Source organism: Rutidosis leptorrhynchoides, chromosome 9 (assembly GCF_046630445.1).
Source record: "Rutidosis leptorrhynchoides isolate AG116_Rl617_1_P2 chromosome 9, CSIRO_AGI_Rlap_v1, whole genome shotgun sequence".
NCBI lineage: Eukaryota > Viridiplantae > Streptophyta > Magnoliopsida > Asterales > Asteraceae > Rutidosis > Rutidosis leptorrhynchoides.
The window spans coordinates 315,866,342-315,891,730 of NC_092341.1; the positions used below are offsets into that span (position 1 = coordinate 315,866,342).

At 33.6% G+C, this 25,389-nt stretch overlaps 1 protein-coding gene across 1 annotated transcript; it reads left to right on the forward strand.

Moving 5' to 3' along the window:
- The first annotated feature begins 1,933 nt into the window (after positions 1-1,933).
- LOC139866710 (caffeic acid 3-O-methyltransferase-like) lies at positions 1,934-25,260 on the forward strand. The gene is made up of 4 exons (XM_071855002.1): positions 1,934-2,370; positions 4,262-4,572; positions 24,203-24,267; positions 24,721-25,260. Exons 1-4 carry the CDS (start codon positions 1,985-1,987, stop codon positions 25,015-25,017), a joined length of 1,059 nt encoding a protein of 352 aa, XP_071711103.1. The 5' UTR covers positions 1,934-1,984; the 3' UTR covers positions 25,018-25,260.
- The last annotated feature ends 129 nt before the right edge of the window (positions 25,261-25,389 follow it).

Below are 25,389 nucleotides of genomic sequence, written 5' to 3' on the forward strand. Positions count from 1 at the left end.
TATATATATATATATATATATATATATATATATATATATATATATATATATATATATATATATATATATATATATATATATATATATATATATATATATATATATATATTCTCAAAGAAAAATATAATTTTGTACATATTATACAGGATTGAAATATTTATTTAATAATATTATATTTTAGTTTTTCAAAAATAAATTTATATTTCAACGTTCAATATATATAATTTAAAATCGTTTAAATAATAGATATTATTATATCACCTAATATTTATGCTCTAGAGCTTAACTTGATATAATTCATTTATGCGCCAACGTTTATGTTAACTTCCCAAACGTTCTAAAAATCAATCGAATCGAATAACCGAATGTTACTATCATTTATTTAACAAATTTTGAAATCATATATATTCAATATTCATAAACACGTTTTAAATACACGATGCAAGTTATTTATATATATAGTTCTAACAATTTACATTCCGACTTATTGTATATATTCAACTTCATTCTTTAAAAGGTTTCATCTATATCATAAACGTTTTCAATAATATGAAAACTAAATAATTATCTTATCAAAAACACGAGGCAATCATTGTGTTGAAAGTTAATCTTTACCAACCTTTATCCAATTATCGTTAATTGACCTATTTGTTCTTACTTGTAAATCACTTTACCATTTTTTCGAATATTGTTAAAATGAAAAGATTTCTCAAATCAACGTAGACCTCTCAACATAGAATCGTAATCATAATTCAATGTATCTAATAGTTCAATCATTTGATATACTATTTTAATCCATCGATAACATATTGTGGCAATTACGTTCATGTAAAGTATTATACATTTAATACCTTGTTAACATAATATATGCATATACATATATAATCATATCCATTCATATAATGGTTCGTGACTCATTGAAATTTGATCGAGGTTAAATGAATGTATGAACACAGTTTAAAATTCTTGAGATTTAATTTAACAAACTTTTCTTATCGTGTCGGAAACATCTAATGATTAAAGTTTAAATTTGGTCAGAAATTTCCGGGTTGTCAGATGTGAGGACCTTTTTCAAAATTTGGTGGTCTAGGCGGTGGTTACCTCAAGGAAGCATCAGCTTCTGATCATCGATTGTGGTTGTTTCGGGGTTTTGTCTCAAGTATTGATGTTCTAAACTTCTAATGTAATTGTAATAGAGTAAAGGCATAAAAATTCATATCTGTCAATGTAACAAATCTTGTAACGGTCTAGATTATCGGATTTATTTTTCTTTATTGATTATAATACGTTTTGGAGAAAAAACGGGATAACGATGTATTTAAAGACATTGAAATAAATATTTAACAAATTAAGGCCACCACCTGATTAACTATGCAGAGTTTGAGGTCGGAGAATACAATTGACATTATCTCAACTTACCAACCAAAGTTAAACAACTACTTCGAATTAAAATAACAAAATAATTAATTAACTAAAGTTTTATATACTATACATCAGAGTTGATATATAGTCATGACTCGTGGCCCATAATTTTGTCAAGCAATGTACACCTTAGACCATAGATAATGCAGGCGTTTGTTGCCTCAATCCGCCCACAAACGCCCGGAATGGGGCGTTTGTGTTGGGGCGTTTGTCAAGGAAGCACGGGCATAAAAATGTGCGTTTGTGATATTTTTTTTTTTTTAATTCTTTTCTACCTTTTTCACCACTTTTTAACCCAACCTCCAATCATATTTTGACACATCACCCACAAACGCCCTTACAAAAGCCCCCCATTACAACACCCCCCAAAATGTCATGGCCCAGTCACAGTTTTTCCCCAAAAAGTGCAACTCTACCACTCCACGTCACAGTCACCATTATCTATGGTTTTAATATCTCTATAAATATCATAGGAACAAGTTCCACAAAGCCATATCACCTCACCATTCACAACAAAAGAAAAAGAGTATTATATATAGACACTAATTAGAGTTGTGTGAATATGGGTTCAAATGAAGATCACTTCACTTATGCACTACAAATCTCTTCCTCCATATCAATGACCATGATGCTTGACAGTGCAATCAAGCTTAAAGTCCTAGAGGCTATAGCTATGGCGGGACCCGATGCCAAACTCTCGGCTCACGAGATCGCATCTCGTTTGTCCATCTCTAACCAAGATGCCCCGGACAAGATTGATCGGATGCTTAGGTTACTCGCTAGCCATTCTATTGTCACTTGCTCTCAACAAGATCATCAATCAAAGCCAATTCGGGTGTATGGACTCACTCCAGTTGCAAAGTATTTTATCCCGAATAAAGATGGGTCCTCGTTAGGCCTTGGCCCGTCAGTATTGTTGCTTCATGACAAGGTGTTCATTGATAGTTGGTAAGTTATAAAATCATGCATATTTATTTGCTTTAAAATGACATACGACGTTTTGTACAAAAAATAGTACTGTATATTGATACTATGAGACACATTTTATCCAGTTTTATGACAAGCAATTCTTTTCATCTTTTTTTATAAAACAACTCACACACTCTACAAACATTTTATTTATCTACTTTTTTTACAAATATAGTATAAACGCGTACCCTTATGAATAGAGGAGCACCGGGAGAGCCATAATTTAGTTAATGGAATTGATAGAAGAACGATTCGAGATAGTTATTCTTTTAAAAATAAAAGATTAAGAAGAGATTTTTTGAACTATTAAACCGATATTCATTCATCATATATTTCAAACAAACAAAAAACTGCATACATATTTATACTAATAATAAACAACTACTCCCTTCGTTTTAGTTTAATAGTTAGTTGACTTATTTCTATAATTTTGAATGCAAATTATTGTTCTGTAGTATATATGTTTAAGCATGAGTTTTTTTTTTATCCATGCTCATGTGTGGTGCGCGTGTATATATATATATATATATATATATATATATATATATATATATATATATATATATATATATATATATATATATATATATATATATATATATTTTTTTTTTTTTGTCTGTATGTCTATTTGATTTTAAATGGTTTTGTGTTCTGTATGATCCATGCTATTTGCCCTACTGTTGTGCATTACTGCTTTATGTGTTCTCTTTTTTGGTTACTGTGTATGGTTGCTTCTTGCTAGGAGCACATAACTCTTACAGGTACGTATCTTTTGCCCTATCTATTTCGTTTTTATAAGCACTTCTGGTCGGAGGTCCGTTTGAAAGCAATCTCTTTTGCTCTAGAGTATAGAGAGGGACGACCTTATCTAGGCGCGGGTTCTATACCCGCGGGTGGAGTAGTGACTTCCTTCTAATCTAGGGTACGAGGAATGATTGTCTACACTCACCTCTCCCATAGTCCACTTTTGTGGGATTGAGTATTGTTGTTGTTGTTGTTATTGTTGTTGTTGTTGTGTAGTGTATAATATTTGATAAAAGTATTACTACCATATAAAAGCACATATAAAATTTAATTTATTCCGTACTTCATGTATATTTATATATAATACAAAATATTACTATTCAAAGTCAAAGTTAAGAATAAAATTAATTAAAAATTATTAAATTAAGATAGATGAAGTGTTAATGAAATGTCAATAATAGAAACATGCATAACCCACTAACATACAAATCCACTTCAAATTATTCTCAACTATATAACACTAAACATAGACCAAATGCGTATATCATATGGGAGTTGATCCGTACACCACCTTATTTTTGTCATACACCACCAAAATAATTATTTGGACATTTCTACCCTTCATTTGAGAAGTTAAGGGGAGTTGGTGGTGAATAAAAGGAAGGGTAAAAATGTCCAAATAATTGTTTTGGTGGTGTATGATCAAAATAAGGTGGTGTACGAATCACCTCTCATATCATATATGCATGCACGTGGAACACTGTAACCATATTGGTCAAACGGACATGTAGACCAAATGCATACATGCATGCACGTGGAATAATGAACCGACTATGTTTTTGTGTAACTATATTAAATAATTAAAACGGATAAGGTTCTCTAGCTAGACTATCCGAGGAGGAGAATTATTTTTACTCTAATGTATGCAATTTAATCGAGTTTTTCATACTCAAATGCATGTATGCAGTTTAATCGAGTTTTCTTGTGACGTTTCTGACAATATGTTATTATGCTATTATGCTGTAATATAATTAAAAATTACTTTTTTGATATCACGAAGTGTGAATAGATCGATCAATAATCTGAATAATCTGATTGTTGCATATGTTTCATATAACTGAACAAGGTTTGCATTTAAGGATTCCGTTATGGAGGGAGGTGTACCGTTCAACAAGGTACATGGAACACACTTGTATGAATATCCATCTTTAGATTCGAGGTTCAACGATGTATTCAACACTGCCATGGATAGTCATACTGTGATTGCCATGAGCAGAATTCTTGAATGCTACCATGGTTTCAAGGAGCTAAAAAGTGTTGTCGATGTAGCCGGTGGCCTTGGAATCAATATCAATATGATCGTATCGAAATATCCCACAATTAAGGGAATCAATTTCGATCTGCCTCATGTCATTCGTAACGCTCCACATTATCCTGGTATATTAATTTGTGGTTCCACGTTCTTCCTATAAAATTGTTGTAACATCCCGCGTTTTTCCGTTAAATTTATTTTTAACACCGTCTTTTTTTTTTAATAATATCTTTCGCTATTTAAATTCCCAATTTCCGTTGACTAACGTTTATAATATTCTCGTTATTTAATTATAACACCACTCGTTTACTCTAGCGTTTTAAAATATCTCGTTTGGTTAAATTACACACCCGGCTTAAAATTGAGGGACCATTTTTACCAAATGGCCAAACTACTCACTAGTAGTTGACTAAGTCAACTACTTCTCCATCATCCTCCCCATTTAATTTCTTTTTCTTTCTTCTTTTCTCTCAACCAAAAACTCCCATCCTAAATTCTTCATCATCTTCAATCATCATCCAAATTCAAGCAAGGAATCAAACATCAAAACAAATTGTACTTTTGGAATCCTCGTTTCATCCTCTTCGATTTGATACTAGTCTCATGGCATGGGGTAAGAATTTCTCATGAAACCCTAACTTGTTAAATTCGTTTTTAGACTTGTCAAGTGGTTAATTAGTGTCTATGGCTCGTAGGGATGTCGTGTATGTAATTTGTATGCTCGTTCTTCGTGTTTTGAAAATATGACATGAACACCCAAATGGGTCTAGCTTAATCTTGAGTTTTGGTTGCTCAAATGATGTTATAAGATAAAGTGTATGTGTTAAAAGTGTTAGTTACTTCATTAGCTTCGTTTTGATATGTTGGATGATGAAAAACTAGCTCAATAACATGAAATGTGTTTTTGGTGAATCGATTATCGCTTTGGTAGGAACTTGATGCGGTTGAATGCTAGTTGAGACACTTGTTTGAATGTATGCTAGTTAACTAGTTAAATTGTATGCGTAAATAGCTTCGAAATGGTGTGATGTATGCTAGCGTTTGATTAGTGAATCATAAGTCTCATTTGTGTCGAAATTGATTTTGAAACGATAACGTGGCTAGTGATTTTGACGTAGTAAATGTTTATTGAAACTTGGAATATGCGTCTAGTTGCAATGTATGCGTTATTACCTTCAAAACGTCATATCATTTGTATGTTAAAAGTTCCCGAATCATAAAATGCGTTTCTTTGATTTTTGGTTGAAAATGATGAACTTTGATGATGTTTTCGATTTGGAAATTGTCGGTTATGATCTATGAAAAGTGTTTAGTTGTATTCCTTGTTAAAATACCTTTCCAACGATATAAGATACATGTTTAGGAGATTTGCGGTTTGTGAGTTAGGAATTTTTGAAGTTGGATTCGTGCATAAGTTGAAAACTGCAGAAAATAGCTGAACAGCATGGTGCGCGGCGCGCACCTCACCCCGCGCGGCGCGCAAATGGGTCTGGCCAGATTCTGCTCACTTTGTCACTTTTCACGCGAAATGTTTGACTAGCTATCGACCTCCGATTCACATGAAACTTGTTTTAATATACTTGTATATGAATAATTAGCATAGAAAAATAGTCCGGGGCCCGACCCGAACATGTTGACTTTTTCGTTGACTTTGACCAAGTTTGACTTTTAGTCAAACTTAACCAAACTTTTATACAATCATTCTAACATGCTTTTATACTTGTTTCTTGTATGAAACTTGACAACGTGATTCACATGCTATACTTAATCGAGTCGTAACGAGCCATAGGACTAATTGAACACATTTCACCCGACCTTGTGTCGTAACCGGTTAATTGATATAACTTACTTGTTTAGGTCAAGGCTAAGCAACTTTCATGCACACGTTTACTTGTTGAAGTACCTTTATACTCGTGCACTCGAGGTGAGATCATAGTCCCACTTTTACTCTTTTTGAACTTACTTTTGGGATGAGAAAACATAAACGTTCTTTTAAACTACGTGAACACAAGTACAGGGAAAACAAACATTCTACATACGAGTTTGAACACAAATCCTCAATTCGATTATCATTAGTTACATCAGATGGTGTAAGCGAGAACTTATGTTATATGGCCATATGGGTTTGACAAACCCTCACTTCGGACGGTTCGCTACCGTCTACGGGTGAAATATATTTTCGGGAAACAGTGTATGTTCTAACACTATTATTACGGGGTTCAACGGACGGAATGTTAAGCTTTGATAATTGAGTGCTCGTGAATATTAACTTTTAGAATGTACTATTATTTCAACTTTGCAAATCTTGTGGTTCGACTTACTTTACTTTTACTCACTTACTTACTTAAACCTATGATTTCACCAACGTTTTTGCGTTGACAGATTCTTCTATGTTTTCTCAGGTTTTGAATGCTTAGTGATACATGCTTCCGCACTCTTTGATTACTTGATTGGAGTCAACCATGCATGCATACGCTAGGGATAGCACTTTTGGATTCAAACTTTTGTCTACTTACTTACGCTATTTATAGCAACTGTGATTTTAAACTAATTATGTTACGAGTTATTTCAATCATACTTTACTACTTTTGAAAACTTAAACTTGTTGTCGATCCGTTGTTAAACTAAACTTGCAGGTCTTGTACCTTTCAATTGAATGCGACATAATTTTGGTCAAACGAGTCTCATATAGGGACTACGACCACGCAACGGGACCTAAGTTAACGGCGCCGTCAATAACGGTTTTGGTCGGGTCGTTACAAGTGGTATCAGAGCGTTGGTTGTAGGGAACTAGGATGCATTAGTGTGTCTAACAGAGTCGTTAGGACGCATTAGTAAGTCTAGACTACAACCGGATAGTTAGCATTTGCATTCTGACATACATTTGCTATAGATAGCACTTACTTGACTACTTGTGCATTATACTCGAATCATTCTTAGGCAAACTTCTTAATGGTACCAAGTTTTCATCATACGAACTCGTATTCTGCAACTTTCTGGTAACACGCGTAAATTCAGGATTCATACCCGTATGGATGACGACGACTTCATTAGTCACACTTGTTCGGGAACTCTGTCTCCCGGATTGTTATTTGCCACCGTTTCAACTTACTATCGGTTTCCCACTGGTGTTTCTTACTATCTACTTTTTGGTGTTACTACCATCACTACTCTAGGTGAGTATCGTCATCAACATTTATCACTACGGTTGCGTGCTACTCGTTATCATGACTCGTTACTCTTTTCATACCTGAATACCTTATTGTCTGACTCGAACCACATTGACGTGAACAATCATTTATACACTTCCCTCGGGGAACGCTTCTTTATAGTTGCACTAATTCTTTCGATTCAATACGAGTCACGCTAGAGACGTCGTTACACTTTGTTTATTTTAAACTTCACGATTGCACGAACTTGAATCTATAGAGTGATGTGGGAATGGAGGTATGAGTTAGCGTAATATAACGACACTCGATCAACGTGGTTATATTACGGTAAGACATACCAAAGTTCTAGTGACGCGTGATGGTGGTTAGACTCGATCAACCTAAACACCACCATGTGCCATGTACATGACTTCATCTTTTCAGGTTTGGACATCCGAAAACTTCGAGAATATTTATAACAACCATACCGGGGACACACCTTCAATTATTGTCAAATTATATTTATGCTTCCGAATGAATTACCGATTCCATTCGACTTCAACCGTATATCACACGGGTATACTAGCTCGTCCTCGCGCAGTCTTATTGACTAACTACAATTTACTCGTTATGCTCACATCGGGGCGGAAACTTCTCTTGCATCACCCTCGTACTTCCGGTTCAGGAGGTCCTTATTCTAAATTCTCAATGGAGAGCGACTCTTCACGTCATACAAGTATCCGCCGCGAGGGTGGATAGTCCTAACAATCGTTTTCAAAACCCGATAAGAACTTGCCCCGACGAACGTTTTTGGAAACCGATAAATCTTCCGCGGCGCGAAATTCTTGAGAAACAGAAACTTGTTCCAACAAACGTTTTCACGTCCTAACAAACTTGTTCAAATATACCTTAAAGAGATGTACCTCGTTTCGGATCGAGATCCTCGTTTCACTTCTAGATTTTGGAGTGCCTCACAAAAAGTCTCGGGACCACGTTTAGACATGAGTACCGCGTACCATCCAAAACCCGACGGACCGAGCAAACATACGATTCAAACCTTGGAAACCGTAATACGAATTTGTGTTATCAACTTCAAATTTACTTGAGAAAAGTTTTTGCCTTTAACCAAATTCTCTTACAACGATGGTTATCATTCAAGTCTTAACGTCACACTTTTCGAGGACCCGTATAGCCGTAATCGTCGTTTTCTTAATTTGTTGAACCGAAGTAGGTGACAAGCGAACCACCGGACCCGAAATCATTCATGAAACAACCGGAAAATTTTTCAATTCCAAGAAAGACTCAAGGCGGATCGTAGTCGCCAAAAGAACTATGCCGATGTTTGTGATGACCCGGAAATTTTCGAACAAATTTAAACTTTAATCTTTATATATATCCGACACGATAAGCAAAATCTGTAATGTTGAGTCCCAAAAGTTTTGAAACTATATTCATTTAATCAAATACCCTTTAACCATGCCTAACGATTCACGAACAATTATGTGTAAATAAATATATATGCATATACATGTGTGCTTATTAAATTGAGATATATTAATAAAACATTGAACGGATTAGTTAATATAAGCTATAAGATCTATTTTTTTTTAACTTGGAAATGCTATCAAGGTATTGAATGAATAATATGTTACATAAACATATTTGTTCGGTGTAAGTTTATCGACGAGATTAAAAGATAATATCAAATGATTGAATTATCAGATACATTGAATTATGATTAAGAGTATCTGTTATGAGGTCCACTTTGAATTAGGTAACCCTTATTATTAACCGTATTCGGAAAATGGTAAAGTGAGTTATAAAAGAAGACAAAGGTGTCAATTAACGGGAACTAGCCAAATGTTAGTGGAGTTTTCTGTTCGACTTTCTATATAAACGTTAACTAGTTAACCTTCCTATTATTTAGAGTGAAAGAGAAACTTTGGGAATATAGTTATATTATTTAGAAAGTTTAAGGAAAACAAACTAAACGTTGACGCATAAGGAAATTATATTTTTTTTAAAGTATAAACGTTATAGGATATAATATCATAAACGATCTTCAAATATACTTTGAAATATAATTAAAATCTAAATATTTTATTAAAGTATTTCAAACCTATATATTATAAATATATTTTAATTTAGTCAAAAGACGTTTTGGTTTAAGTTAATGTTATTAAATATACTTCGATAACTAACGAGGGTATGAATTATAAAAGTAAATGACCAAAACACTCAAAAGATTAAGTTACACTCTGAGTGGGTTAGTTTTTAATTAATTTAAGTCTATATTTTGATAAAGGTACGAGTCATAAAACGTCCTGATTTAAAATAATACATTTTGATAAACAACGAGTCACTGATTTATAGAAGTAAATGACCACAACGGTCAATTTTATAAGTTATATTTTTATAAAGGTAATTTATTGTTGAGTAAGTCTAATTTTTGTAAAAGGTACACGTCACGTAACGTAAAAGGCTAGTTTTCTAAATGTACGAAAGTGCGCCCGAAAAACCGAAAGTGGTACATGCGTCGTGAGACCACGACCGTGTCATTTTTGTAAAAATTATATTTTTACCATTAACGTAAATATAATATAATATTTAATTAATTCTAAAGATTAAATATATTATATATATTAAATAATATTATACATATTACTCAAATGATTTATGAGTGTCGGCAGAGCACAAAGTGCTTTATGAGCTGGAAGATTGTTTGCATGCGTACGTAAAAAAAAAAAACTTCTATAAAGTCATTCGATTTCTAGTACCATTGTATCAATTCTCAATCTCTCTTTCTCTATTGTTACTTCGTATTATATATTATTATTATTATTATTATTATTATTATTATAATTATTATTATTATTATTATTATTATTATTATTATTAATCATATTATTATTAGGAGTTATTATTATTAGTAGTATACATAAAATATTACGACAGAGTGCTGTCTAAGTGTTTTCAAAACGGGTTTTATGAGTGGGATAGAGCTAAGGAAATTATGGGTTATAGCTATGGAGGTGATGGGTAATGTTCGAGGGTATGCTCGTGAGGTCAATCTAGTGTTTATCATCTCCGTTGCGTTTACGTACCGTTCCTGCAATATTGAATCTCAATATTGATACGTGAGTACTCATAATTTTATTTTTATATACCAATAGTGTATCCCTGACTAGTGCTCGAGAAAATAAGATTATGCATGCTTGTACATTTGATATTGCCCTTAGATAGGTTATGTTGAATCTTAAAGGTTGTTATACTAGGGATGAATTAAGGTATAAGATATGCATGTCATTGGAAAGCTAGCGAAAAATTAAGAACTTTTCATTTAGATATCGAATGGATTCGATGAACGGTTAGAAAGTTATGAATTAAACAATTAATTTCGTAATTAAGATTGCTAATGATAATTAGTGAACTAATTTTCTGGGTAATAAAAACTGGTTATTTGGATTCTACTCGTCGAGTAGATGAATTTTCATATAAAGCACGTCTCGTTTCGTTGAACGGTTGTCAAGTTATGGATAAAAGAAGTTTTGTAAATTTTGATGAAACGTCGATACGGAAACTGAAATTCTCGTTGATCTGCGTTGTTTCAGATTAAAACAAAAATACCACTAAATTCTTTACTGTAAGGTCTAGCAAACGACTCTGGCCGTTTGTCAATTTGAGTCTCGACGATTTTTCTAAAAATCGTCAAAGTTGACTGTTTGGTCACATTTTAAAATTCTGAAAAAGAACTGAAACTTTTTATTAAAAATGTCAGTTTTGTATCAGTTGTCATGGTCGGCCTGATGTGTGTTTACTTTTGCTAAAAATCATGTTATATCTTTGTGGTAACTAGAATTTGCAGGCTTTGACCGTTTGTCAATCCGAGTTTCGAGGAATTTTCTAAAAATCTCCAAAGTAGGCTACTCGGTCACTTTTGTAAATTTATTAAAGCTGAAAAATTAACTTTGAAACGCCGAAACCGCGTTGGCAACTACGAGTTGTCTAGGTTTAGTTTACTTCTGTAAAATTTATGCTTAATCTTTTTGGTAATGTGTAACTTTTATCTTTGGCCGTTTATCAATCAGAGCTCCGATAATTTTTCTAAAGGCCGTTTAGTCATGTTTGACCGAAAAATCATTTTTGTATAAGTTATTGTACTTGTGCATGCGACCTCGTTTTTACTTTAGCCTTTGACTTTTGACCTAACTGAGCATGGGTAATATAACATGTTACTATACTGTTGAGTCAGACTCGAGCATTAGGATTGTGGTACACTATGACTTGGCCTAAATTGTTAGACAAATATTGACCGTCATATAAATATATATAATTAATATAGGTTCGTGAATCCGAGGCCAACCCTACACTTGTTCAATGATGTTATATGTATTTTTACTACAAAATACAGTATGGTGAGTTTCATTTGCCTTTTTACCCTTTATATTTTTGGGCTGAGAATACATGCGCAACTTTTATAACTGTTTTACGAAATAGACACAAGTAATCGAAATTACATTATATGGTTGAATTATCGAAATCGAATATGCCCCTTTTTATTAAGTCTGGTAATCTAAGAATTAGGGAACAGACACCCTAATTGACGCGAACTCTAAAGATAGATCTATCGGGCCCAACAAGCCCCATCCAAAGTACCGGATGTTTTAGTACTTCGAAATTTATATCATGTCCGAAGGAGGATCCCGGAATGATGGGGATATTCTTATATATGCATATTGTTAATGTCGGTTACCAGGTGTTCAATCCATATGAATGATATTTTTGTCTCTATGCATGGGACGTATGTTTATGAGAAATGGAAATCTGAAATCTTGTGGTCTATTAAAATGATGGAAACGATTGTTTAAGTTAAACTAATGAACTCACCAACCTTTTGGTTGACACTTGAAAGCATGTTTATTCTCAGGTTTGAAAGAGATCTTCCGCTGTGCATTAGCTCATTTTAAAGATATTACTTGGAGTCATTCATGACATATTTCAAAAGACGTTGCATTCGAGTCGTTGAAGTTCATTAAAGATTATTATTAAGTAAATGACAGATTAGGTCATTTATAGTTTGGATATTATGAAATGGTATGCATACATGTCAACTTTCGATGTAATGAAAGATTGTCTTTTAAAAATGAATGCAATGTTTGTAAAATGTATCATTTAGAGGTCAAGTACCTCGCGATGTAATCATATGTTATTGTATTCGTCCCTATGGATTGGGTCGGGTCGTCTCATGTGGTATCAGAGCGGTGGTCTTAGCGAACCAGGTCTGCATTAGTGTGTCTAACTGATAAGTCGTTAGGATGCATTAGTGAGTCTGGACTTCGACCGTGTCTGCATGTCAAAAGTTTTGCTTATCATTTTGTGTCGAAAATCATCTACTTACCATCCTTAAGAAATTACCTGATTATTACTTTTTAGTCTAAACGCGTTTTCTTGCATTTATTGCATAATAGTGTATAGACGAAATCTTATCCTGGCATATCTGTTACTGTGAACTTTGAATGACATTTTTCAAAGATTCTTCCGTAATTTATGGGATTTTGGTAATATATATACATATGTAAATTATGTATTGAAGGATACCAAATCTAACCCCTATAATCTATCTCATATTAAAAATTCATTCCCTTGATCATACGAGACGGATCCCTCAACCAGTTCAAATTCCTCAGAGTACGATAGCTTTTCCGATATGGAGTATCATTCGAGCTCTGACAACAGTGTGACCGGAATGGATCAACCAATCAGCCATCATCTATTCTGGATGAAATGGGGATGGGTTCGTAGCCTCCTCAATTATTGGAGACAAGAAGAAGGTGATCCTTTCCATCCACCAAATTGCCCTATTGGCAATGAACCTGAAGCACTTACCGGCGAACCTGTTCGTGAAACCATTTTCTCTCTCATTTCCAGAGTATCTCGTCACGATTATATCCTACATCAAATCCTAGATTTTATTTATCCGCTCATCCCAACCGACAATCATCCCGGTATACTAGCAGAAGTTAACGAACTTCGCGCACGCGTGACGGCTTTGGAGCTTATGGTGCAAGGATTACAAACACCATCAGCAGCACCAGCAGCATAATCAGTACCGCCAGTAACATCAACATCGCAAACCTCAATACTCTAGACATCAGCAGCATCACCGGCATCAACGGTATCATCATCATTAACACCAACAGTACCATTACCATCATCAACAATCACATTCGCATACACGCCTCAACATCATAATCTATACCTCGGATATCAACATCACACGCATCATAGATACCACGGAGTACCAACAACAACAAACGATGAAGTATTGATTCATAACTTCATCGGAGGAATATTCTACGGCGATTATGTAATCTCTAAAGTCTTAGAGATTATCTATTTCCACCCTAACCCTAAATCAGATGAGTGAACCAAAATGAGTCAAGGAAGAATCGAAACCCTAACAAGGATGGTGCGCGATTTACTTGTTATACAAGCATCACTAGCAATTACCGGAAGTATCATCAGCAGCAACAGTACCGTTAGCATCACCAGTATAGTCAGTAACGTCAGCATCGTCAGAATCAGCAACACCTATGACATCACAAATCCCATTAGTTCAAGAATCAATGTGGAAATCGTTACCAATCAACAACGAATATGTTGTATCAACGAGTTATATAGTATTAACTCATTCCTTCTGAAGAATTATTATATATTTTATATATATGAATTCTGGAATTATAATAAATCTTTTTGTATTAAGCTATTAAGTATGAATTGAAAAAGAGTAGATACTACTCGTTTAAATTCATATTACTAATATCCTATGATGTACATCCTTCATTAACAACTTAATCATCGTTAACCACAATCTCTGTTTCAATCTAATGAACTCCGGTTCATAATAAATCAAGTGTATCATTAAATAACATGTTTGATTATACACTTTCATCTTCGATATACCAGAAATTTACGGGAAAACAATATTCGTATCTTGCGAAGTTAGCAAGAGTTCTATGAGCATCAGCATGATTCACTAAGGAAATACATATAAATATTGAAGCATTGATTACATTAGTGAAATACTTCGCAAAGATTATGTAATCTCTAATGTTTTAGAGAAAATTCATTTCTAATTCAATCCGAAAATCAAATGAGCTTAGTATGATATTAACTCATTGAATCTGTACTACATCTGAAGAAAATATACCCACATATATTTTCATAAAGATTGTAATGAGAATTCTTGTTCAAAATATTATTTGTGAAGTTTTTTTTAACGGGTAGGTAATACCCGAGAGATATATAAAATCACAATTAATATGTTACATTCTTCAATTCTGATTCAATAATCATCAACTAAACCAATATAAATTCTTCTATAGAAATCAAAACAACCATACTCATTCGAATCTAATTACATATTCTGATTTTGGGAATTTCAGAATTCAACTCGAGATACAACCGAAATCATTATTCTTAGAACCTTATTTTTTTTTTCAAAGTTATACTTTGACTTCAAAACTGTGATAGAACGTCACTTTTAATCGTAACACTCAGATGAATATGAAAATCATTCGGGAGTCAGGACGAATTCATCATTTGGATATTGACTATGACAATCTGCATTTAAAACCCTTCGAAATTCCTGAAGACACTTCAAATAATGAACAATCGAGATGATGATCCAACCACACATTACCTGAAGTTTTGTACCTGAAAAACTCTCGAAACCAAAGTCATAATCTAACATGTGCCTGCGTCGAATTCTTCTAGCAAGAACAACATTTCGATTCCTTTTCAAAGTAGCCAATTTTGTCACAGCTCCAGCAAGTCAACTTCGATTTTTCAGTCAGACCAGTCTTATTATAACCCTGTTAGATACGTTGCCTTTCATCATTATTACTGGGGAACCTTTCATATTCCACCATATTACCACCAGCGTTTAATCATCTAAAACACGATTCTTCTGAACCCACCTCGGATTGCTAACCAGAGATTCAGATATTAGCACTAAATGCAGAGGAAACATAAAAATGGTAGATGGTTTAAACGGTCAAAAGTTTGATGATAAAAGATAGTGAGTTGGTGAAGCTCAGAAAAAGAAAGGATTTGGTACTGAAAAACGGATTGAGCAAAGTATGAAGGAAGCCGTGGACAAATCACAGAGACTGAATCTGCCTTCAAAGGATCCAAATGATTCAGTGCCTGCTGAACTCGTTAGCAAACACCTTACTTCTTATTCTAAACCTTCACAGACAGATATTCTTCATCATCATCTTATCTTAAATATTAAAAGATACCTTTGTATCTTCCACTATATATACTCTCCATATTTCTGGAGATATTATCACAACTATTTTTATCTGAGATCATTTATCTCTCCGTAATATCTGCAACATAAAAGAAACTGTGTTAGTTTCTAAATTCTGAAAAATTCAAATATGAATGTTTTGAAGTAGTGTTGGGAACTGATACATGGGTTAGTATAATATAATGACACTTGATCAACGTCATTATATTACAGTAATTCATGTTGAGTTTCTAATGGGATGTGATGATTCACAAAACATACCGTCATCATGTGTCATTTACACGACTCTTACATTCTATCTAATCTCTAAACATATTAAGGAAATATTTCTTGATGGTTGGGTTCTTTCCGGGGTATTCTGGTAATTTAACAAATCAACATTGTATCATTACCATTTCCTTCTTAGAACAACTACTATGTTCATTCTGAAATCTATACCTACGAATTTCGGACCATTACAAGAGATGTTAAATCGCAAGAAGAAGAAACGAAAGGACAAAGCTCCGAAATAGAAATTCGGGGTATAAACCGCAGCAAATAGAAGAGAGCATTAACTATGGATGACGATGACTATAGAAGACAGAAGCAGGGACATCAAAATATAAGGGAAAGTGTAAAATTTAACAACAACTCGGAAATTACAACCCGTATATATCGATGCATATAGCAATGTAAAGACATGGGAGAACTAGAAACACTATAAACCCAAGAGTATAGTAGAAGTAAATAGATTCTTCTGGTGGCAGATTAAAAAGAAGAATGACAGATATGCAAGTTAAGAGGATATCAAGGATCAGGATGGGATGGAGCATATTAACGAATACTTTAAAGTAGGAATTGAGAAAGAAAGAATAGAAGGTGTGAGTTGTAAGGAAATGGAGAGGGTGGATTTATAGGAAAATTTTCGGCAGAGCAATCGAAGCAGATTATTGCGTTTAATCAAAGAAGATCTGAATCTCCTTAATTACCGAAGAATCAAATCTTAATATGAAGATTTCTTCTAAATTCCTTAAATTTTGGAAATCAATCTTGACTACGACACCGGTTAAGTCAAACTTACTTTTATTCATTTTCACTCTTAAGTGATAGCTTCATTCGTACTCTTCACAAAAACAAATCTTTTTATCTATATTAATCAATGATGATAAAACCCTAATTATCAGTTCATATACGTCATGAAAACACTCTTACTGTTAGCCATGACAATCTCTATCAAATTTCGGGACGAAATTTCTTTTAACGGGTAGGTAATGTGATGACCCGGAAATTTTCGAACAAATTTAAACTTTAATCTTTATATATATCCGACACGATAAGCAAAATCTGTAATGTTGAGTCCCAAAAGTTTTGAAACTATATTCATTTAATCAAATACCCTTTAACCATGCCTAACGATTCACGAACAATTATGTGTAAATAAATATATATGCATATACATGTGTGCTTATTAAATTGAGATATATTAATAAAACATTGAACGGATTAGTTAATATAAGCTATAAGATCTATTTTTTTTTAACTTGGAAATGCTATCAAGGTATTGAATGAATAATATGTTACATAAACATATTTGTTCGGTGTAAGTTTATCGACGAGATTAAAAGATAATATCAAATGATTGAATTATCAGATACATTGAATTATGATTAAGAGTATCTGTTATGAGGTCCACTTTGAATTAGGTAACCCTTATTATTAACCGTATTCGGAAAATGGTAAAGTGAGTTATAAAAGAAGACAAAGGTGTCAATTAACGGGAACTAGCCAAATGTTAGTGGAGTTTTCTGTTCGACTTTCTATATAAACGTTAACTAGTTAACCTTCCTATTATTTAGAGTGAAAGAGAAACTTTGGGAATATAGTTATATTATTTAGAAAGTTTAAGGAAAACAAACTAAACGTTGACGCATAAGGAAATTATATTTTTTTTAAAGTATAAACGTTATAGGATATAATATCATAAACGATCTTCAAATATACTTTGAAATATAATTAAAATCTAAATATTTTATTAAAGTATTTCAAACCTATATATTATAAATATATTTTAATTTAGTCAAAAGACGTTTTGGTTTAAGTTAATGTTATTAAATATACTTCGATAACTAACGAGGGTATGAATTATAAAAGTAAATGACCAAAACACTCAAAAGATTAAGTTACACTCTGAGTGGGTTAGTTTTTAATTAATTTAAGTCTATATTTTGATAAAGGTACGAGTCATAAAACGTCCTGATTTAAAATAATACATTTTGATAAACAACAAGTCACTGATTTATAGAAGTAAATGACCACAACGGTCAATTTTATAAGTTATATTTTTATAAAGGTAATTTATTGTTGAGTAAGTCTAATTTTTGTAAAAGGTACACGTCACGTAACGTAAAAGGCTAGTTTTCTAAATGTACGAAAGTGCGCCCGAAAAACCGAAAGTGGTACATGCGTCGTGAGACCACGACCGTGTCATTTTTGTAAAAATTATATTTTTACCATTAACGTAAATATAATATAATATTTAATTAATTCTAAAGATTAAATATATTATATATATTAAATAATATTATACATATTACTCAAATGATTTATGAGTGTCGGCAGAGCACAAAGTGCTTTATGAGCTGGAAGATTGTTTGCATGCGTACGTAAAAAAAAAAAAAAAAAAAAACTTCTATAAAGTCATTCGATTTCTAGTACCATTGTATCAATTCTCAATCTCTCTTTCTCTATTGTTACTTCGTATTATATATTATTATTATTATTATTATTATTATTATTATTATTATTATTATTATTATTATTATTATTATTAATCATATTATTATTAGGAGTTATTATTATTAGTAGTATACATAAAATATTACGACAGAGTGCTGTCTAAGTGTTTTCAAAACGGGTTTTATGAGTGGGATAGAGCTAAGGAAATTATGGGTTATAGCTATGGAGGTGATGGGTAATGTTCGAGGGTATGCTCGTGAGGTCAATCTAGTGTTTATCATCTCCGTTGCGTTTACGTACCGTTCCTGCAATATTGAATCTCAATATTGATACGTGAGTACTCATAATTTTATTTTTATATACCAATAGTGTATCCCTGACTAGTGCTCGAGAAAATAAGATTATGCATGCTTGTACATTTGATATTGCCCTTAGATAGGTTATGTTGAATCTTAAAGGTTGTTATACTAGGGATGAATTAAGGTATAAGATATGCATGTCATTGGAAAGCTAGCGAAAAATTAAGAACTTTTCATTTAGATATCGAATGGATTCGATGAACGGTTAGAAAGTTATGAATTAAACAATTAATTTCGTAATTAAGATTGCTAATGATAATTAGTGAACTAATTTTCTGGGTAATAAAAACTGGTTATTTGGATTCTACTCGTCGAGTAGATGAATTTTCATATAAAGCACGTCTCGTTTCGTTGAACGGTTGTCAAGTTATGGATAAAAGAAGTTTTGTAAATTTTGATGAAACGTCGATACGGAAACTGAAATTCTCGTTGATCTGCGTTGTTTCAGATTAAAACAAAAATACCACTAAATTCTTTACTGTAAGGTCTAGCAAACGACTCTGGCCGTTTGTCAATTTGAGTCTCGACGATTTTTCTAAAAATCGTCAAAGTTGACTGTTTGGTCACATTTTAAAATTCTGAAAAGAACTGAAACTTTTTATTAAAAATGTCAGTTTTGTATCAGTTGTCATGGTCGGCCTGATGTGTGTTTACTTTTGCTAAAAATCATGTTATATCTTTGTGGTAACTAGAATTTGCAGGCTTTGACCGTTTGTCAATCCGAGTTTCGAGGAATTTTCTAAAAATCTCCAAAGTAGGCTACTCGGTCACTTTTGTAAATTTATTAAAGCTGAAAAATTAACTTTGAAACGCCGAAACCGCGTTGGCAACTACGAGTTGTCTAGGTTTAGTTTACTTCTGTAAAATTTATGCTTAATCTTTTTGGTAATGTGTAACTTTTATCTTTGGCCGTTTATCAATCAGAGCTCCGATAATTTTTCTAAAGGCCGTTTAGTCATGTTTGACCGAAAAATCATTTTTGTATAAGTTATTGTACTTGTGCATGCGACCTCGTTTTTACTTTAACCTTTGACTTTTGACCTAACTGAGCATGGGTAATATAACATGTTACTATACTGTTGAGTCAGACTCGAGCATTAGGATTGTGGTACACTATGACTTGGCCTAAATTGTTAGACAAATATTGACCGTCATATAAATATATATAATTAATATAGGTTCGTGAATCCGAGGCCAACCCTACACTTGTTCAATGATGTTATATGTATTTTTACTACAAAATACAGTATGGTGAGTTTCATTTGCCTTTTTACCCTTTATATTTTTGGGCTGAGAATACATGCGCAACTTTTATAACTGTTTTACGAAATAGACACAAGTAATCGAAATTACATTATATGGTTGAATTATCGAAATCGAATATGCCCCTTTTTATTAAGTCTGGTAATCTAAGAATTAGGGAACAGACACCCTAATTGACGCGAACTCTAAAGATAGATCTATCGGGCCCAACAAGCCCCATCCAAAGTACCGGATGTTTTAGTACTTCGAAATTTATATCATGTCCGAAGGAGGATCCCGGAATGATGGGGATATTCTTATATATGCATATTGTTAATGTCGGTTACCAGGTGTTCAATCCATATGAATGATATTTTTGTCTCTATGCATGGGACGTATGTTTATGAGAAATGGAAATCTGAAATCTTGTGGTCTATTAAAATGATGGAAACGATTGTTTAAGTTAAACTAATGAACTCACCAACCTTTTGGTTGACACTTGAAAGCATGTTTATTCTCAGGTTTGAAAGAGATCTTCCGCTGTGCATTAGATCATTTTAAAGATATTACTTGGAGTCATTCATGACATATTTCAAAAGACGTTGCATTCGAGTCGTTGAAGTTCATTAAAGATTATTATTAAGTAAATGACAGATTAGGTCATTTATAGTTTGGATATTATGAAATGGTATGCATACATGTCAACTTTCGATGTAATGAAAGATTGTCTTTTAAAAATGAATGCAATGTTTGTAAAATGTATCATTTAGAGGTCAAGTACCTCGCGATGTAATCATATGTTATTGTATTCGTCCCTATGGATTGGGTCGGGTCGTCTCAATGTTAGACGTAAACATTTCAAATTCCACGTGGGAAACCGCGTCACGTTAAGAGTCTCACCTTGGAAAGGTGCAATCCGTTTCGGGAAACGTAGGAAGCTAAATCCGCTATATTTCGATCCTTTTTGAAATCTTGGGGCGTTTTGGACCCGTTGCTAGCCGTTTAGATTTTCCGACTCATTTTGAGTCTCCGTTTATCCTACATTCGATGAATCAACTTAAAGACGTGTTTTGCGAAACAAGAACTTGTGATCTTATTTGATGAGCTTACTATCGACGATAAACTTCACTTCCTAGGAGAACCGGTTGAAACCATGAATCGTGAAACAAAAACCTTCAAACAACATACGACCCCGACCTTCAAGTTCGTTGAAATGCTCAAGGACGTACTTTCACTTATTCGTAGAATTTACAACGCAAGATCTCGAGTAAGATTCAACAACTACTACTTCCAACTAAAATTTCGGGACGAAATTTCTTTTGAGGTGTGGATAATGTAACATCCCGCGTTTTTCCGTTAAATTTATTTTTAACACCGTCTTTTTTTTTTAATAATATCTTTCGCTATTTAAATTCCCAATTTCCGTTGACTAACGTTTATAATATTCTCGTTATTTAATTATAACACCACTCGTTTACTCTAGCGTTTTAAAATATCTCGTTTGGTTAAATTACGCACCCGGCTTAAAATTGAGGGACCATTTTTACCAAATGGCCAAACTACTCACTAGTAGTTGACTAAGTCAACTACTTCTCCATCATCCTCCCCATTTAATTTCTTTTTCTTTCTTCTTTTCTCTCAACCAAAAACTCCCATCCTAAATTCTTCATCATCTTCAATCATCATCCAAATTCAAGCAAGGAATCAAACATCAAAACAAATTGTACTTTTGGAATCCTCGTTTCATCCTCTTCGATTTGATACTAGTCTCATGGCATGGGGTAAGAATTTCTCATGAAACCCTAACTTGTTAAATTCGTTTTTAGACTTGTCAAGTGGTTAATTAGTGTCTATGGCTCGTAGGGATGTCGTGTATGTAATTTGTATGCTCGTTCTTCGTGTTTTGAAAATATGACATGAACACCCAAATGGGTCTAGCTTAATCTTGAGTTTTGGTTGCTCAAATGATGTTATAAGATAAAGTGTATGTGTTAAAAGTGTTAGTTACTTCATTAGCTTCGTTTTGATATGTTGGATGATGAAAAACTAGCTCAATAACATGAAATGTGTTTTTGGTGAATCGATTATCGCTTTGGTAGGAACTTGATGCGGTTGAATGCTAGTTGAGACACTTGTTTGAATGTATGCTAGTTAACTAGTTAAATTGTATGCGTAAATAGCTTCGAAATGGTGTGATGTATGCTAGCGTTTGATTAGTGAATCATAAGTCTCATTTGTGTCGAAATTGATTTTGAAACGATAACGTGGCTAGTGATTTTGACGTAGTAAATGTTTATTGAAACTTGGAATATGCGTCTAGTTGCAATGTATGCGTTATTACCTTCAAAACGTCATATCATTTGTATGTTAAAAGTTCCCGAATCATAAAATGCGTTTCTTTGATTTTTGGTTGAAAATGATGAACTTTGATGATGTTTTCGATTTGGAAATTGTCGGTTATGATCTATGAAAAGTGTTTAGTTGTATTCCTTGTTAAAATACCTTTCCAACGATATAAGATACATGTTTAGGAGATTTGCGGTTTGTGAGTTAGGAATTTTTGAAGTTGGATTCGTGCATAAGTTGAAAACTGCAGAAAATAGCTGAACAGCATGGTGCGCGGCGCGCACCTCACCCCGCGCGGCGCGCAAATGGGTCTGGCCAGATTCTGCTCACTTTGTCACTTTTCACGCGAAATGTTTGACTAGCTATCGACCTCCGATTCACATGAAACTTGTTTTAATATACTTGTATATGAATAATTAGCATAGAAAAATAGTCCGGGGCCCGACCCGAACATGTTGACTTTTTCGTTGACTTTGACCAAGTTTGACTTTTAGTCAAACTTAACCAAACTTTTATACAATCATTCTAACATGCTTTTATACTTGTTTCTTGTATGAAACTTGACAACGTGATTCACATGCTATACTTAATCGAGTCGTAACGAGCCATAGGACTAATTGAACACATTTCACCCGACCTTGTGTCGTAACCGGTTAATTGATATAACTTACTTGTTTAGGTCAAGGCTAAGCAACTTTCATGCACACGTTTACTTGTTGAAGTACCTTTATACTCGTGCACTCGAGGTGAGATCATAGTCCCACTTTTACTCTTTTTGAACTTACTTTTGGGATGAGAAAACATAAACGTTCTTTTAAACTACGTGAACACAAGTACAGGGAAAACAAACATTCTACATACGAGTTTGAACACAAATCCTCAATTCGATTATCATTAGTTACATCAGATGGTGTAAGCGAGAACTTATGTTATATGGCCATATGGGTTTGACAAACCCTCACTTCGGACGGTTCGCTACCGTCTACGGGTGAAATATATTTTCGGGAAACAGTGTATGTTCTAACACTATTATTACGGGGTTCAACGGACGGAATGTTAAGCTTTGATAATTGAGTGCTCGTGAATATTAACTTTTAGAATGTACTATTATTTCAACTTTGCAAATCTTGTGGTTCGACTTACTTTACTTTTACTCACTTACTTACTTAAACCTATGATTTCACCAACGTTTTTGCGTTGACAGATTCTTCTATGTTTTCTCAGGTTTTGAATGCTTAGTGATACATGCTTCCGCACTCTTTGATTACTTGATTGGAGTCAACCATGCATGCATACGCTAGGGATAGCACTTTTGGATTCAAACTTTTGTCTACTTACTTACGCTATTTATAGCAACTGTGATTTTAAACTAATTATGTCGCGAGTTATTTCAATCATACTTTACTACTTTTGAAAACTTAAACTTGTTGTCGATCCGTTGTTAAACTAAACTTGCAGGTCTTGTACCTTTCAATTGAATGCGACATAATTTTGGTCAAACGAGTCTCATATAGGGACTACGACCACGCAACGGGACCTAAGTTAACGGCGCCGTCAATAACGGTTTTGGTCGGGTCGTTACAATTGTAAACGATTTATACCTAAATATATCTATAATTAATTAACCTAGGTGTAGAGCATGTTGGAGGAGACATGTTTAAGGAAGTTCCACAAGGAGATGCAATTTTTATGAAGGTAAGTTAGCTTATACATAACTATTTTTAGTTCTTATGTAGCGTCACATGCAAATATTATCTAAAATAGTAAAATGTCATAGATAAGACTTGAAGTAAGAAATACGTAGTACTAATGATGTGTACTCATAGTATATTGGTAGTTCAAAGTAAATGGGTAAATGAATAAAGTTTTCTCTGTTCTAGCTACCCCGATATCCGTTGAGTAATTCTGCTCATACATACCGGGTGTAACGGGGTTATTTCGTGACTGTTTACGTCCTTTTTCCTGACCATCCTTAAACAAAAATGATGCTAGTGAAGTTTAACATGAGATTATTGTGAGGATATATGTACCCCAACCACGTAGTAAGGTATCTTGACATGCATGGTTGGTTAACATTAGTTCAAAGGCTTTTTTTGTAATACTACTTTAGGGATTGAACATTTTGTTGATCAATCGCATACGGAACAGTGGATCCTTCACAATTGGAGTGATGATCGTTGTTTGGCACTGCTAAAAAATTGCTACAAAGCTTTACCAGACAACGGAAAGATTATTAGCGTGGAGGCAATTCTTCCATTCATGCCGAACACTAGCCCCATTGACAAACTCAACATGCATATTGATGCGGCCATGATGACACACAATCCTGGAGGAAAGGAGCGCACCGAGGACGAGTTTCTTACATTGGCTAAAGGGGCTGGATTCACAGGGATCAAAAAGGCTTGCTTTGCTAGCGCATTATGGGTTATGGAGTTCTATAAGTAATACTCCGTATCATCGATCTAGACTCAGAATAAAATGTGTAATTCAATTCACGTCTTCTATATCTCAAGTACAAGCTTGTTTTTCAAGTATGTAGATGGGTTTTAACCCATCAATGTAGTTCTAATAAGTTAAGGAGTTATGGTTTATAACACTTTGATATTAATTTTCATAAAATTTTCATGTATATATTATATGCCAAACGTTTACGTACTAAAACAAAAGCATGTTGGAACACATGTGTGTTAGTGGTAGTCAAATTCAAGGTTGAAAAAGACGCGAGACGGGGTCGAAACGGTAGCGACCTCAAAACGTCGCAACGGAAAAAACGGGGCCGAGACGGGGTCGAAACGGATGTTGACTAATGTTGACTTT